General features: G+C 35.9%; 1 protein-coding gene across 1 annotated transcript; it reads right to left on the bottom strand.

Annotated features, from left to right (window-relative positions):
• Positions 1–9,971: 9,971 nt before the first annotated feature.
• Positions 9,972–13,972, bottom strand: LOC147498356 (mitochondrial outer membrane protein porin of 34 kDa-like). The gene is made up of 6 exons (XM_086560370.1): positions 13,672–13,972; positions 13,537–13,604; positions 12,770–12,880; positions 12,546–12,632; positions 10,640–10,848; positions 9,972–10,533 (listed from the first exon to the last, which is right to left on the bottom strand). Exons 1-6 carry the CDS (start codon positions 13,718–13,720, stop codon positions 10,227–10,229), a joined length of 831 nt encoding a protein of 276 aa, XP_086416496.1. The 5' UTR covers positions 13,721–13,972; the 3' UTR covers positions 9,972–10,226.
• Positions 13,973–18,072: the final 4,100 nt, after the last annotated feature.

Here is an 18,072-nt window from a genome sequence, read left to right on the forward strand (position 1 = left end):
CAGAACGTCTGATCGCTGTAAGCCACTTTTTAAATTGCTTAAAAAGAATGTCAAGTTCTGTTGGAATGAGGAGTGTGAAGATGCATTTTGTGAATTAAAGAAATATTTGCAAGAAATGCCAACACTAACAAAGTCAGATGAGGGAGAAAATTTGCTTCTTTATTTGGTTGTATCGGAATTTGCGATAAGCTCTATCCTCGTGAAGGTGGAAAATGGTATGGAAAGACCAGTGTATTTTCAAAGTAAAACAATGCTCAAGGCCGAGACTCGATATTCGATGATAGAAAAGTATGCCTTGGCATTGTTATTCTCCTCTCAAAGATTAAAGCCTTATTTTCAAGCACATTCGGTGATAGTAATGACGAACCTACCGCTAAAGCAGACTCTAGAAAAAACTGCTAAATCAGGAAGGATGTCTAAGTGGTCGGTACTAATAAATGAATTTGGAGTCGAGTATTGAAACCGCATATCGGAAAAGAGTCAGGTGTTAGCCGATTTCCTGGCTGATTTTCCATATGAAGATGCTAGTTGGGGTATGGAAGAAGAAGAATTCGCAATGCCTCAAGAGCCTGATGATGTTGTTGATACAGACGATCCATGGGCTGGAGCAAATGGTTGGAGACTATTTGTCGATGGATCTTCTGGAGGAAAGGGGTGTGGCATAGGAGTAGTGTTGGTTACTCCTGAAAATCAAAGACTCGAGACTGCAATAACATTGGGTTTCCATGCATCAAATAATGAGGCTGAATATGAGGCTTTGATAGCTGGTCTTGAGATAGCTAAATATCTCAATATAAAGGAGTTATCGATTTTTAGTGTCTCGATGCTCGTGGTCAGCCAGATTAATGGAGGATACTCAGCAAAATGTGAAAACATGGCCGATTACTTGAATTTTATAAAGTCTAAGTTGAAGAATTTCAGTAAAATAAGACTGCAGCATCTCAATAGGAATGAAAATCGACATGCGGATGCTTTAGCATATGTGGCAGCAATGCTGGAAAACACGGAGGGTCGTACTCTGCATATCGGCGTCCAAGAGAAGCCGAGCATCGACATTGAAGGATTAGCAGTTATGGAGATTGATATTTTTTTGCACACAAGTAAGGATATTTTATTAATATAATAATATAGTTACAGAAGATATAAGAGCTTAAAACTTAGGGTGATACATGACCATAGCTAATTAAAACCGGTAATAGATTCTATGAGGATTTTCTAAGCATCTGATGTAGTCTGGCTTGGTGCAGCTCAAAAGGATGTTCCTCTTTGCATAGATGAGCCCTTCTTTGATGCCACATTAGCTCCAAAATTAGCTTCACGATAGATATGAGAGAGTTTCCAAGAATCCATCTTTTGAGTTGCTCGTAGCCATCTTGCATTAACAGCCCACGGAATGTTCCTCTTGCTGAATGCTAGGATGGCAGGTTGTGAATCTGCTTCAATCCATAGTCTTCTCCAACATTTTGCTGCTGCTGTCTCCACTGCCATAACAATTGCTTCACATTCAGCATCGAAATTGGTGGTAACTCCTAGCCTAGAAGCCATGACCCCCAGAACTTGACAATGGTGATCGCGAAATATAATCCCATCACCCCCATTTCCTGGGTTTCCCCTAGATGAGCCATCAGTATTGGCTTTGACTGTGCCCGGTTGGGGGAGCTTCCATAAGACTTCTTTTGGGCAGCGCGGTGGCTTAGAGATGCCTCTGATTTGAAGAGAGTGGAGAACTTCCAACTCTTCCACTGAATTAAACATGTGCCTAGTAGCAACCAAACCTGCAGCTTGAACTCCTTTGATCACTTCATACTTAATGAGAATAATACTCATCTTCTTCTCATCGAATAGGATGTGGTTCCTAGTTTTCCAAATCTGTGCCATTAGGTGCGCAGCTCCTACATTCCATAGTTCTTTTCTAATGGGACTAAGAAGCTTTGTGACCGATAGAGATTGATACACTGGGGCGTCATGGATGGAACCATATACTTCATATTTGGCTGGCGGGAAAATAGTGGAGGACAAAAATGAGGCCAGAAGAATCAAATCTGGCGCCTAAAGGTATATATTGATTGATAATGAGTTCTATCGAAAGAATCCTAGAGGTCCACATTTGAAATGCGTATCATATGGGGAAGCACAGCTCATAATTGCTGAGTTTCACGAAGGGGAATGTGGAAACCATTCAGTTGGTAGATGATTAGCCAATAAAATCATAAGACAGGGATATTTTTGGCTTCAAATGCGAAGGGACTATCTTCGATATGCGAAAAAGTGTATATAGTGCCAAATTCATGGGAAAGCCATACATGTTCCTGCTGAAGTATTACATTGTGTTTCAAACCCATGGCATTTTGCTCTATGGAGAATGGATATTGTTGGTCCACTTACACGAGGGAGGGGTAAAATAAGGTTCATATTGGCAGTCACAGATTATTTTACAAAATGGGTAAAGGCCATAGCTCTGCAGCATATCAAAGAAAAGGATGTTATAAATTTCCTGTTTGAACTACTTATATGTCGATATGGTTTGCCTTATGCTATTATATCAGATAATGGTCCACAGTTCGAAGGAGGGAAAGTGAAAACTTTTTTAGAATCTTACAAGGTTAAGCACTTCACATTGGCGCCATACTATGCTCAAGGTAACGGGCAGGCAGAGGCAACAAATAAGACTATTATGGATAATATCAAGAAAAAATTAGAAGACAAGAAAGGTCTTTGGGTGGATGAGTTAAATAGTATTTTATGGGCTTATAGAACAACACATCGAACAACCACGGGTGAATCACCTTTTACTCTGGCTTATGGTATGGAGGCGGTAACTCCATCAGAAATGGTGATATCAACATCCAGAACAAAGATGATAAAGAATGGTCAGAATAATGAAAGAATGGCTTCAGAAGTTCTTAATCTCGAGGAAACAAGAGATCAAGCAAGACTAAAGCTCGACACCTATCATAGGCAGCTTAAAAAAGCTTTCGACAAGAAAGTAAAGGAAAGACATTTTCAGGAAGGTGACTTGGTATTGAAAGTGGTCACTCAAGCAACTAAAGAAAAAGCGGCTAACAAACTAGCAGCAAGTTGGGATGGGCCTTATATCATTCAGAAGGTTGGAATCAATGGAGCGTATTACTTACAAATAGCTGAAGGTGTAATATTACTAAAGCCTCAAAATGTAAGCAATTTGAAAGCATTTTATCAATAAAGAATATTTCAAGTTTCATGATGTAATTTTTTGTTATCAAGATTATACATTTAATAAAGATATTATCATTCTCAAAAGCAATAGTTATGCATGTATAACAAATATTCGTATCTATACAAGTATATGATTGATAATAGGTCAAGCAAAAGCCTAGTGATTTGTAGATCTTCATCTCAATACCAGGTCAATAAAATTCTGTTCTTGGCATAAATGCGAGTTCAGGTCAATAAAATCCAGTTCTTGACAAAAATGTCAAGTTCGGGTCAAACAATCCTGGTGGTATGTAGATCCTCATCTCGATATCAGGTCAATAAAATCCTATTTTTGGCAGCAATGCGAGTTTAGGTCAATAAAATCCATTTCTTGACAGAAATGTCAAGTTCGGGTCAAAAAATCCTGGTAGTCTGCAGATCCTCATCTCGATACTAGGTCAATAAAATACTGTTCTTGGCAACAATGCGAGTTCAGGTCAATAAAATCCAGTTCTTGATAGAAGTGTCAATTTCGGGTCAAAAAATCCTGGTGATCTGTAGATCCTCATCTCGATACCATGTCAATAAAATCCTGTTCTTGGAAGCAATGCGAGTTCAGGTCAATAAAATCCAGTTTTGGACTTCAATGCGAGCGTAGAAAATATGGAATATGTGATGATGAGTGATCGATACCAGAATACGGTGGAAGTAAGGTATGTTTTATGAGTAATATTTAAATAAAATTTCGATGTCGAATGTCGAACATCGACGTCATTTTTTTTATGACGAAAGCAGAAGCGGGTATTAATAATTAAGGAAGATAGTATCAGAAATAGTGCAATAATATTTCATTAGAAAGGGAACAAGGGTAGGCAAGGCAGCCTATTACAGGTAGAAATAAATGATAAAAATATAGGAAACAAGGCTAATCATTATATTCATCGTCATTATCATCTTCATCTTCATCTTCATCTTTGTCATCACCATCTTCACCATCATCTTCACCAGAATAAATGCTGGTAATGTCTTCATCATCATCTTTGTTATCTTTGGCGTAGTCATTACAATGTGGATCTCCCAACCATTCATCGCTATATTCATTTTCATTTTCTTCCTCTTCAGTTTCTTCTTATTTGCTTTCTTCTTTGTCTTCTTTTCTGTCTTTGGATTCTTTTTCGGAATGCTCTTCATCATCAGAAAGATCAGTGATGTTGCAATCAGACCAGCGTTCTGGGGGAGAGTGATCAGAATGATCGGGTAAAACCATAGTAATAACCAGAATAATAAGGAAGAGAGAGTTGGAAGTCATGGTTTTTTCTGTATGAAAATTAGTAAAGAGGTTGAAAGATATATGTTAAAATGCAAGGTTTGTAAAGCGTTTTATAGAAGAAATAGTAAGATGAAAAAGTTTGTTAAATGATGATTTGATAAGAAAAAGTGAAGTACTAATGGCAGGTGGGCATGAAAACGAGGAAGATGTACGAAAAAGTTGTTTTTCTTCGTTGTATGTGCATAGGACAGTCAGAGGTTTGAAGGATGTTTGTGGTTTAGTACAGTCAGTATGGATTTTTGAGCTTGTACTTTGTGGGTCAACAGAATATTTATTGGCTATAATAAATGCATGTCAAAGAATAATATTATATATTAAGTATCGATACTACTTTTAGTGGAAGTGGTATCGAAACTCGTTTTTAAAATTTAAGTATATGATAAGTATCGATACTACTTTTAGTGGGAGTGGTATAGAAACTCGTTTTTAAAATTTAAGTATATGATAAGTATCGATACTGCTTTTAGTGGGAGTGGTATAGAAACTCGTTTTTAAAATTTAAGTATATGATAAGTATCGATACTACTTTTAGTGGGAGTGGTATCGAAACTCGGTTTTAAAATTTAAATATATGGTAGTATCGATACTACTTTTAGTGGGAGTGGTATCGAAACTCGTTTTTTTAAAAAAATTAAGTATATGATAAGTATCGATACTACTTTTAGTGGGAGTGGTATCGAAACTCGTTTTTAAAATTTAAGTATATGATAAGTATCGATACTACTTTTAGTGGGAGTGGTATTGAAACTTGGTTTTAAAATTTAAGTATATAATAAGTATCGATACTACTTTTAGTGGGAGTGGTATCGAAACTCGTTTTAAAATTTAAGTATATGATAGTATCGATACTACTTTTAGTGGGAGTGGTATCGAAACTCGTTTTTAAAAATTTAAGTATATGATAAGTATCGATACTACTTTTAGTGGGAGTGGTATCGAAACTCGTTTTAAAATCAATATAAATGTTATATAAATATCGATGTTTTGTTTTCATACTTATTTAAGAAGGGTATAGAAAATGAGTTTATTTTCCTATTTAAGGATGATAAATATCACAAGTGTTGCATACAAAATGAGTCTATAGAAAGCAAAAAGGTATATTTTCCACAGTTTAAAAGGAATGTTAAAAAGTTACAAAAGCAGCTTAAGCCAGTATTGACATTCAAAATTTCTCATCAAGATCAGAGGAAAAAGACAAATGGATCATTGTATCAAATATTACATTCATTCAACTTTGTAAGACATAAAGATTAGAAGTGGGTTCAAGTCTCGGTAGGTTGGGCGCTGAACTTGTCTGATTCCAGAAGTCTATTGAGACTAGCGTGGATATCTGGATCGTCCAAGATATTTTAGGAGTGCTAAGGAGGGAGTTAGGATTAAAAGGTGGAGTAGATATCTCCGTCTCGGCAGCCTCATTTGTAGGAGGGATGGAATCCACAACATCATTTCCAGCATCACCAGCACCAGTATCGGAGGCAACTCGCTCTCGTTATCAGAATCCAAACATTTATCTTTGATGATATCGGCAGGAAGAAATTGCCTGAAACTTTTCATGGTTTCCACACAATATTCCATTCATGAAGCATAGTCAATTACTTGGGAATGTGCTTTATCCAGTTCAGTTTCCAGGTCATTCTTTTCAGCTGCCCGTTCAGATCTTTCAGTAGCGAGGGAGATTTTGGTTTGAGCAAGTTCTTTTTCCATAACCTGAAAAGAGGTGTTCAGTTTCTGATGTAGCTCAGTGACTTCATCAAAGTATCTCTTTGTCTCGGCAGCATGATCTTTTTCTTTCGCAAGAGAGCGTTTAAGACTGTTTTTGTCCTTTTTCAGTTGTTGAATTTCTTGAATTTCTTCCCTATACGCGACAATTTTAACCTAGCCATATCAAGGAGAGGATTAGAAACTTACTTTCTCAAGAGAAGTCAAATTTCTTCGGTGGTGATTTCGGGTCATTGCCCGACCAGAGAGGAAGGATAGTATTCAAACAAGAGTTTCCCGAGACCCAGTTAGATAATAAAGAGGCATTTTTTTTTAACAGAGGTATGATCTCGAAGAACAAGTTTAACTTCAAAGTCGCTAGTGGACGAAGAGGAGTAAAAAAAAATAGGCTTGGTGGTGGACGGATGAGTTAAAGGCTTGGAGGGTATAGTGGTAGGGGTAATGTCGGTACTCTTGGCAGGTTTGTTTGGTTTTGAGGCTGGTGGTGCTGTAGTTTGGCAATGTTCTTTTCTTTTTTTCGAATGATGTACTGGGTCGATATTCTGATCTCGGGAGGAAGTAGGAGCTTGGGATGAACTACCATCTGTTGGTTTTTTCTTGCTCATAAATCTGTCGAGCATCTTCGAGGTTTTGAGTGGAGCATGAGAAATACGAGATGCCATATCTGTGAAAAATAAGCAATGTTGATCAAATACATCGTTCAAAAGAGGATAATTATAGAATCGGGAATCTCTTTTTTGATTTGAGGAAAAAGATCTTCAGTTATTTTAAAACCATTAACAATATATTCAAAATAACATCGAGGAGTATTAATGGGTAATTTAATAGAATCGAAGTTTGTTCTGAACAGTTGTTCAGAAGAGCAAGGCTGTAAAGGACATGGAGTAGTGTTGTAGGGTATATCAGACTTGGAAGGTAAGGAATCTTGACCTCGAAGAATGAAACTTTTTAGGAAGTACAAAGGAGCGATGTAATTGGCGATATCGGGAAGCTCGACAGTCAATTTTGGGTTGCCATACTTATCAGCGCCAGTTCGAACATTGACTTATTTGTCATTGCCTTTTAGAAGATCTGTTACTCTAGTGGATTCCCTGAGACTTTTCATCGAAGTTGGTTTAGGAACTGAAACAAACTCGCAATAATAGACCAGTCAGATAAAAGCCTTGAGATAAAGGAGGTAGGGGATGTTGAAAGATAACGTACCATTAAGGTTAAATACAGGATGTGCCAAAGATGGAACTGCTATTGATTCAGATGATTCCCACTGCCCAAATACAATGATAGGGAATAATGGCCATATGAACTCACTATCTCGATTTTTCCTTATAATGCCAGCACGGTGCATTCGTTTTTTGGGATAAAAATAACCACTGGGCTCTTTGATACCATGTTTATTTTTCTCGATACGTTCAAGAAAGGTATAATGTTTTTGGATATCAATGAGACAAATTCTTTTAGAGGGCCGGACATCAGGTTCAAGATGAGAATTATAGAAGTTACAAATATACAACAATCGCCAGAAGTTGCCTATGCCTTGGCCAGGGGAGATGGCCAGGTAGTTCAATATTTCTCGATCAAGCTTCAATAAGGGAAGACGCAAGCCGGCAGCCAATTGCCCAACAGTGATAATGGTAGTTTTGAGTTCGCCACTTTGACATTGAGTTCCTTTTTTATTGCCAACGTAGTGTCGAAGTTGGATAGATTCGAGTATTTGGTAGGCAGCTCTAACTATATGCAAGTTAGGTCTTTCAAGAAAGCAGGGGTCCAAACCACCACTCCACATGCTATGATCGTCTATAATTTCCCGATCGGTATCCGAATCCACAGTTTCAAAAGGATGGTAGGGTAAGCCATCAGCCAGATACGAAGCGTGCCATGTTGTTTCATTAGTCTCAGTTCTTTGAGATGAAGAGACTGAAGATGACGAGTTGATTCGAGTTGCAGATTCAACACTTTCATTCGACATGGTGGTATCACTAGAAACAATAATTTTTTTATTAAAAGTATATCCTATATCGGAGCTACTATCGCTGTATCTAGTATAAGTATATAATATGTTATTTACTAGGCACGTGTCGAAGTCTCGAGAGGATAATGTCGGGGTTCGAGGTAAAGAAGTGTGTCTCAAACGCATACGTTCTTGACGTCGAAGTCGGGATTGTTTCGAGAGAGTACGTATAAAGTTAACACAAGTTTTTCTCCTAGCCATACTGTCAAAGATTGTAATTAAGAATCTAATTAGTATAAGGATACGCATGTAATTTACAAGCATTCAAAACCTAAACCTTAAGTAGAATAATCTGGATAAAAAAGAAGGCGAAGTAAGCTATTTTGTAGTACTAACCTGATATTGTGCAAAGAAATTCTTTGAAAGTAACAGCGAGTACAGACAAGATGGAACTTTTCTAGAGATGATAATGGTGGTGGGGTTAGATGTTTTTTGTGTAGAAGTGAGGAAAGAGAAGATGAAACAAGGTTTTATAAGTTCGAACAAGTAAAGAGAGAGAGAGATAAAAATAAGGCGTTTGTGATTTCGAGGCAACTAAGTTGTCCACAGTTGTAACCGTTTGAGTTTTGAATATAGCTTTGTGGTGATATTTTTTATGTTTCTCGAAACATTCAAATTTTTCGAGATGAAAATTTGAACATTTTGAGAGGGGTGATGTCGTGGGCAAATATCGTCATACCGATATTCCAACCTAAAATATGACAGTATATCATGAAATGTTAAATAAGTTTGTGCATAAAGGAGGAAGAAGATGGACACGCGGCAAGAGTTGAAAGAGAGAGGAGTCATTCCAAAATCATTACACAAAACCATTTGTAAAGAATGAGAGAGAGAGAAAGTGAGGAAATTGTAACCCCCATTGTTAGTTGTTACACCTTAATAAAACTGAGTTTCCAGTATAATTCATTCTTCATTTTCTCATCTTTAGTTTCATCATTCTTATAAATTGTAAGTGATAATTCAGTTAATATTTCGATATACCAAAAAACCAATATATATCAAAAATATTAGAGATATCTATTTTTTTATTAATCAGTCAAAATTTTGTTTTGTATGTCGATATATCAAAAATATCATTGATTATATAAAAAATATCATTAATATATCAGTTAAAGTCAATAATATTTGGTCAAAATCAACAATATCGATCAAAATCAACAATTTATATTAAATATATCGGATATATCACTCAATATATATCATTATATCAGAAATTACGATATATATAAAAAAAAAAAATTCAATATTCGATTGAAATATATCAAATATATCTATATCGGTGTACTAAAAAAACAATATATATCAACGATATATCAGATATATCGACGATATTTTGGGCCTTGGTATGAAGTGTCTCACATAAGATGTATTTCCACAGTTCTAAGGCAAGAGACGCTAGAGATTTGTATGAAGTGTCTCATATAAGATGTGTTTCCTTCCAATGAAACTCTTACGACACACCCGCAACAACCACCTACGTCTGCTACTATGGGTTGAATTGGCATAAGAACAGTCTCCCAATAAAATGACGTTCACATGAGACAGCTCAGATTTGTATTGTATACTGTCTCAAACAAACAAATCACCTTGTCCCCAGCCAAAGAGATAGAGCAATCAAGTAAAACCACCACCACCCACCCCTCCCGTCCCATCCAAACAGTGAGCAAAAAATTTACTGTTAAATTGGCAGGATGTAGCATCGATAGAAATAAGAAAACAATCAAACTTGAAACTCACAGCAAAGCAAACAAAAATCCTTCAAAAAACTGAGGTGAAATAGAAAATAACTGGTTTGACGCCAGCTAAATTATTTCTACAATCCCATGACCACAGCACCGAACAAATAAATCCCAAAGAAAGCTACTATCATAAAATTGGTCTTACAACCTAACTTATTTCCGCCACTACCATTTTCATCAAAACCCAACTTTCGAACTAATCCCAAACAAGCTATTTACTACTCATACCCACTTTCAATGAAAAGATTTTACTCATCTAGGGTTTGAGAGCTAGGGCCAACCCAACCTTAGCGCTCTTCTCAATCGCCCTAGTGTCAACTTCTCCAGAAACGGTAACAAGAGACTTTGGCCGCCATTCATGCTGTATGATGCCACTCAACTTACCATAGTTGTCAACCCGTGCTTTCACCATGGTCAAGGGGTCCAATGCGTGCTGTGTACCAAATGTGAGGGTGTTCTCATTAGTTGAGAAACTATGAGCAAGCTCACCACCTACTGCAGTACTGGTCAAGGGACTAAGCACATGATAGTAGGACGCAGTCAGGGTCTCACCCTTGTTATTCCTGAATAATCAGTAAAAACCATTATATCAGCACACTCCACAAAATAACATTAGCTCGAATGAACTCAAAATTTAAAATCGAATATAGAATCAAAGACACTTCTTACAGAGTAAGAGCAGCAATTAAGTCGCTGTTGGAAAAAGTCAATCCAGTATTGCACTTTGTGAGGTTTCGAGCGGCAGTATCAAAGGAGATATCAGTGCCAACTGCAAGAACATTTGTTCCTATAACACCTGAGAAGTTCAGAATGGGATTTGCGGTCAATCCAACGCTTGTGCTTATTCCTGCGTAGTCATGCTGGTACTGGAGTTCCACCTGTTGAAAACAGCCACCAGAAATTCCATATAGAAAATTCGCAGAGTCAAACAAAATGTATACACAGGATAATCGACAATCAAGACTGACAAAATATTATGAGAATAATAGATGTGATAACTAAAGTTCTAAACAATCGTTCAATTATTGCCAATCCAAGGGGAATTATAACTAACGTAACTGTAGTTTTATTACAGAACGAAAAAGAAAAAGAAATCGCATAAATCTCCATATGCAAAATTACATAAATATGGCATCAAAACTCATATGACTTGGTTTTCTTGGTGCAAGCCACCAGAGCAATTACTAACCTAACATATTAAAAAGGGTTAGAACAGCCACCCCCCCAGTTTCAAACAGAATTTAGACATTATGCAGGGGTAAGACTGGACATTTGATCCTCCCCAACCCAAACCACTCTTCAGTTAGGGCTTGATAAATACTCAAGTTTTTACCATTAGATTAGATGCCAAGAATATGCCTTGTCCGTCAGATCTTGGAATAAAACACAAATGAAATCCCTACATTCTCCATTTCTCATTCTCAGCCGTCTTAACTCCTCCCTCATATGACTTGGTTTTCTTGGTGCAAGCCACCAGAGCAATTACTAACCTAACATATTAAAAAGGGTTAGAACAGCCACCCGCCCCCAGTTTCAAACGGAATTTAGACATATTATGCAGGGGTAAGATTGGACATTTGATCCTCCCCAACCCAAACCACTCTTCAGTTAGGGCTTGATAAATACTCAAGTTTTTACCATTAGATTAGATGCCAAGAATATGCCTTGTCCGTCAGATCTTGGAATAAAACACAAATGAAATCCCTACATTCTCCATTTCTCATTCTCAGCCGTCTTAACTCCTCCCTCCCCCAACTACTTTCTCCTCATTTATTCTCACATCTCAATCCAAATCTCTCCCTCTCTAAGAGAACACCCATCCAAGTTCTCACTCACCCACTCACAAAAATAACATCAAGCACACATCAAAGAAATTTGGATTGATTTCTTATTTGTCTTGAAGAAATATGCATTGTTCTTTGGGTTAAGTTGGAATTTGAGTGTTAAAATCTAAGAATAAGTAAGAAAGAAAGATGAGCAATAAAAATCATCTTTCTCTCGACTTTCTTCTTTGATTTGACGTTTTCTATTTGAAATCAAATGGATTTGAGAAACCAACCGATCAAAACTGAAATTTGCCGTCTCATCCAGATCGGTTTGCAGTACTTCTCGGTTTGGGTGTGGTTTGCTTAACTGTGAAACACCCCTAAGTATATCATTTACAATGTGTCCGTGAAATGCATCAGCGTTGGATACGTGGTTGTATTTAAAATATGGCGTGTCCATGTAAATCACAAAAAATGTAATCTTTACATGTTCCTCCATCCAAAGCCAAAAGCATAGAGTACATACAAATTGAAGATAATCAAGAGCAAACTAGCTTAAAACATAAATATGGTGGAAAAACTAGTAAATATGCTGCAATATTGTAAGCATATAACTAAATATATATCACATGATATAGGTGCTAAGGCCTCCATCATATCTCCAATAAACATCTAAATCTCGAAATAAATAGCCATTGGAAAAGAAGTCATCCACATACAGTTGGCAAGGTTTGCTCCGAACATAGTCATGCATATCATCAAGTCAAGAACGAAGTATAAAAATTAAAAGGGTGCAGAAGATCACTCACTTTGCCGGACTTCTGGTCGGGAGCAACAAAGCTGACAATTGTCTTGAGACCTGGTGCTGCTTCATCAACTGTAATAGTCGTTGTAAGCTGGAAAAAGTGAATAAAACTATCAACTAAAACTAACCATTGCAAGTCAAACTTAGCCAATACAACATTATAACTGCACCCAAAGACCAAATGCTAACAAAAAAGGGATAACAAATTATACAACAGAAACAACTTACCCTGGAGTTGGTGTCCACTTTCAAATCAGTAGTGACATTCTTGTTTACCAACTTAGCATTCAGATCAGCCAAAAGAAGATCACCTTTTACGGTAGCTGATGTAGTGATAGCCTGCAGAAAAAAAAATACCATACAGGTTACAAAAGAAATTATTCTCAGCAACTGGTGTAGAGTGATTATTGTGTTTTCAAAAGTCAATTGAAGAGTTTTCACGACTCCTGAATGTATATCAGTTGCTTGCATAATCATTACCAGAAGAACATTATTCGAGTAAAATGATATTAGAGACAGAGAGGGAGGAAGTTGTTAAATAGTTAATATACATTGCAAGTCCTCCATAGATCCTAGAAACACAATCATGAAGTTGTTCAATGCTTTAATATACCTCTAGGAGTCTGCTACAAACACCAGCAGATCTCAAAAAGACAAGCCTTTGGCATAGATATCAACCCCCTATCTTTTAGGTTCAAATTCAGTAGCACAAAAAAACTACCCTAACATACACAGATTTTTCCAACAAAAAACAAAAATGCCACACAGCTCACCATGGTAAAAAGCATATTACTATAGTAAATTTCTAATCATACATGCCTTTTCGGTTAAACCCTAACTTCAAACAAATAGTTTTTCCCCTCATTATTCATCACTCACACCAGTAGAAACAAATCCACAACTCAATATATTACCATTCCCATTTCAAATAAAATAATATCAAACATGTTTAAATAAATGCCTGAAACAAATTAAAAAAAAAAAAACAAACTTACAAGTCCAGATGCAGTAACAGTAGTAAGGGTAGCCTTCTTATCACTCTGAAAATCCTTATACAGAAGATCTACACACAAAAAATGATTATTATCAAAACAGTAAAAGTAACTTTTACTTTAAAATAAATAAATTACCTCTAGTTTTCTTTCCAAGATCAGTGTAAAGACCAGGACCCTTCACCATTTTGAGACTAGAGAAAAAAAATGAGTGTGTTTGTGTGTAAAAAAAGTGTTGTTGAAAGAGAAAGAAGAGACTAGTACTGTGCTTTATAAATGAAAAACCCTAAATATTTAAAAAGAATCTGGACCGTTGGATTAAAGATTGGTTTTAAGAGATGTGTGTTATTAGCCGTTGATTTTTATTATTTTGTTGGGCGGCGGACATTTTCTTCTTTTGCAAGATAAAATGTTTCTCGGGTTTATTATCGAATCTTATGGTTCAAGAAATTTGAAACCGGGTTTGGTTTTGGTTTTTTGTTAATGGAAGATTCCAGAGAGAAATATCGTGTTTATCTTGAAATCAGTGATATATTTGTAGAGGGTATTTGAGATCATGTGCTCTTGGGAGTTTGTTATTATATATATGATGGTCAGGTAGACTTTGGTCAATGATGGGAAATGGTCTCATGGGCAAAACGTGTTTTTCGTTTATAGACTAGACACCTTACCATCAGTTAAATTAGCTTGCTATTTGTATGGATAATGATCCAATTTCTGTAGTTTCCCTATAAATGTTTATCATTTTGAATGTTTATAGACCGCAGTGCATAATTTTGAGATTTCAGGTTTTTCCCATACTGATTCTTTTTTTCTTTTTCAATTTACATTTGCATCTTGTTGGCTATGGTTATTCAATTTAGTTTTCCTTAAGCTTCTCATTTTATTGGAAGGATTAACATAATTTATTATAAATAAAAAAAAGTTATAATTGTTCAATGTTCATGTTCTGGTTTTACCTATTTCCCAACTTTTGGACCAGATTATTACTCATAATTGGTTGTTATGTTGGGCATCTTCAGAAAGTTGTTTTTTTTTTTTTTTTTTTTTTTTTTTTTTTTTTTTTTAAATAATAATTCTAGGGATTTGCCAATACCACAATGAGACTTATACATGACCTAGCACTTGGCACTCCCCATAGTCAAATTCATTGTTTATCGAAAAAAAAAAACATAGTCAAATTCATTGTATGCAAATAAAATCCTGTACTTGTTGGCGTGCCTTAAGTACATGTGTCCCTTCAACATGCACCTTGCGCATTTCAAGCCCCTCATGCGATTTGGCGTGTATGTTAACATAATTTGATAATTACTAACAAAGCCTTCGAAACTCCCATACTTGTTGGCAAGATCAGTGCAAATGACGTTTTTCCTCGTTTTTTGAATTTCATTACTTAGTTATTGAGATAACTCGCTAAGTGGTTTTACACATAGTTATCATTTTCGTAAAATTCGATTGTGTGATTTTCTAGTGGTATATAAAGACATTTTCACCTTTGTTATGAAACTCAATTAAATGTGAAGTGTAATTAGTGTAATGTTGCTCTGCACCTAGCTAGCTACTTAATATTAATTATATTATTATTTTGGTTCACTTTTATTGTAGGAGGAATCTAAGTAGGAAGGATCTACAACTGTGACTAAGTCTAATTTAATGGGAGAGACCAAAGTAGAGAAGAATGAAGCTTCAGCTGAGATGGAAAATAAAGTGGACAACCATGCAAAGAAAGAAGAGGAAACATCTAAAGAAAAGAAGAAAAAGAAGGACAAGGTTGTCGAGGGTGAGGAGGATAAGGAAGGTGGTGGGAAAAAAGAAAAGAAGAAGAAGAATCCTGAAGATAAAAACGATCCAGGAAAACTCAAGCTTAAGTTGGAAAAGCTTGATGCTAAGATGCAGGCTTTGGCAATAAAGAAAGATGAGATTTTGAATTTGATTAAGGAAGCTGAGAAGAATGTGACGAGTGGGGCAAGTTCACCCGCGGGCGTGACAAATAAGGTTGAAGAACAAAATTCTCCAGAAAAGCTAAATTAACTAAAAAGTTATGGGTTAACTAGTATTACCCCCCCCACTAGATGAGCCAATTAGGATTTCCCCCCCACTAGATGAGAAATTAGGGTCTCCCCCCTAAATACACACAAAAAAAAAGTCAAAGTGGGTTGACCGAAATTTTTTTGTGTGTATTTAGGAGGAGACCCTAATTTCCCATCTAGTGGGGGGGGGGGGGAGGAATTCTAATTGGCTCATCTAGTGGGGGGTAATACTAGTTCACCCAAAAATTATTAAACGATCAAAATGTGTGTATGTAGTTGTTTGTAGAATGCAACTCAAACACTCATTATCATTTGGAATGCATGTTGCATTTAGAGGTTTTTTTTTCTTGCTCACTTCCTCATATGTAAATTTTATAATTTGTACATCTTGTGGAGGAGTACTATTATATATCACCTATTTGGTAAGATGTATATCTTGTTTGATTAAGTTATTGGAGAAATGATAGAAAATCTTGCAGCTAAACTCATTGAATTGATCATAATGTAACTAATTACTATCTGCATATTTGCGCGTTTTAATTCTTTGTCTATACGCGAGTGCTGTTATCTCTGCTGCAAGTAAACAAATTCATACAAATAAAATGGATCAGGGGAAATAAGGTATGTACGACTGTGCCTGATTAATGACAAGACTGCATACTACTACACCGGTAAGTGTAATTAAGAAGAAAATTATTATTCACTTAAACCATGAATTCATGAAGAATTAATTATTTAAATATACCTCTGGGTTGAAATTCATAACTAACTAATGTAAGGAATGAATTCTGGTTACAAATGAATTTAAGTAGAAACATACTAGTTTCATCCATATAAGGCGTAAATACCAAAATAAGTCTATTTAGGACATAATTTGATATCACACTAAATATAATTAGAATTGAGTTTAGTTTATATTGAGAGGGGAAGATTTTGAGTATTTGTTAATGGCTGCTCTTCTTTGGATAAGATATCTACGTATCCAGTTTGTGTGGGAAGATCTGGAATCAAGCCAACATAATTCTAGGATTGGCTTTTATAGATGTGGTCGGCATGGTGCGAAGCATGGTGAAAGGTATGATGAAGAGGCAGGGTGTGTCACAATCTAAATTTCTAAACAATTACAGAGTAAATATTTGAACTATAAATATCTCAAACATCACTATATTCAATTGTCTAAAACCCAGACTATGTCGCGGTGGATACAACATATACAAACACCTTAAAAACCATATCATAAAATAATAAACTTTAAATAAATAATCCCAATATTATTCCGCCATCACTTTATTAATATTCTATCTTTCGTCCCAAAAAAAAACATCAAACAAACTCTAAGAATAATAGTCATCAATACCATATTCTCATGTCATACTGAATGTGTAAACTACGATATTACATCCTTCCCATAATAATCGGACCTAATGAAAGAACTAATGGACTGCTCCAGGCAAGAATCCAAATCACACGCAGTGGTTCTACTGTCTTCCACCTATGTTCCCAAGAACACACCCACGTTGCCAAAACAAAGCAAACATATGGGTCAACAAAATAGAATTTGCTGATATGAGTAGATTAACAACATAAAAACATTTCCAGACTTTAATTATCCAAACAAACACTTTATATGTACCCATAACTTAACCATTCTCAGCTTGGAAGACAGGTAGTTTCGACATTTCAACCGCATAGTTTCTTCCCAAGCAAGACTTCCATTCTATTAACTCATTATAATAACTCATTTTAATAACTTAGTAATTGAATTAAATCTTACCGATATCCACTTCTATATAAGGGTAGGACAGCTGTCCCTGCACAAAATATTATTAAGTTTTGCCATCCTGCAAACAGAAGTTAGAAATTCTAAATAAACATATGTAGTTATCCTATAAGTATTCAAATGCAAGTCCAAGCACACCCACACAATCAAATTAATTTCTCTTATTAATTAATCGATTACTTTTCTTATACACTCACCCTTTAGTACCTACTCCACGATTTGCACTCCACACATTTGCCAAATCACACATTCCTGTGTGCCTCTCTCCCATCGAATACCACGATATTATAGCCATCTCTGGGCTTTCATACACATATTTCACAACCTCTTTGGGCATAAAAACTCAGGTCATTCATGGCACATTCAATGAATACTTGGGTCATTCATGGCACAGTTAATGAATACCCATTTATAACGTTAACGGGCCATTTATGGCACATTTAATAAATGCCCACCTATCACATGACATCACCAGTCATAAAATCTCATTTCCAAAATTTGAGGCGTGGAGAGTTCTAAAAGGGTGTGGTAAATTTATTGAGAACATTATTGAACTTTATTGCATATATTTTTTAGAGTAAAGAGGAGTACCTTGATTCGTGTATTATTGTTTACGCGTTATTAATTCAATGTCTAAGTGTCATAACGTCGTATATCATAAAAGAATTATAGTAACAATTGTTTCGACCAGATATGATCAAAACATCAAGTGTTGATAAAAGAGACGAA

The sequence above is a fragment of the Coptis chinensis genome, chromosome 5 (genome assembly GCF_015680905.1).
Source record: "Coptis chinensis isolate HL-2020 chromosome 5, ASM1568090v1, whole genome shotgun sequence".
Lineage (NCBI taxonomy): Eukaryota > Viridiplantae > Streptophyta > Magnoliopsida > Ranunculales > Ranunculaceae > Coptis > Coptis chinensis.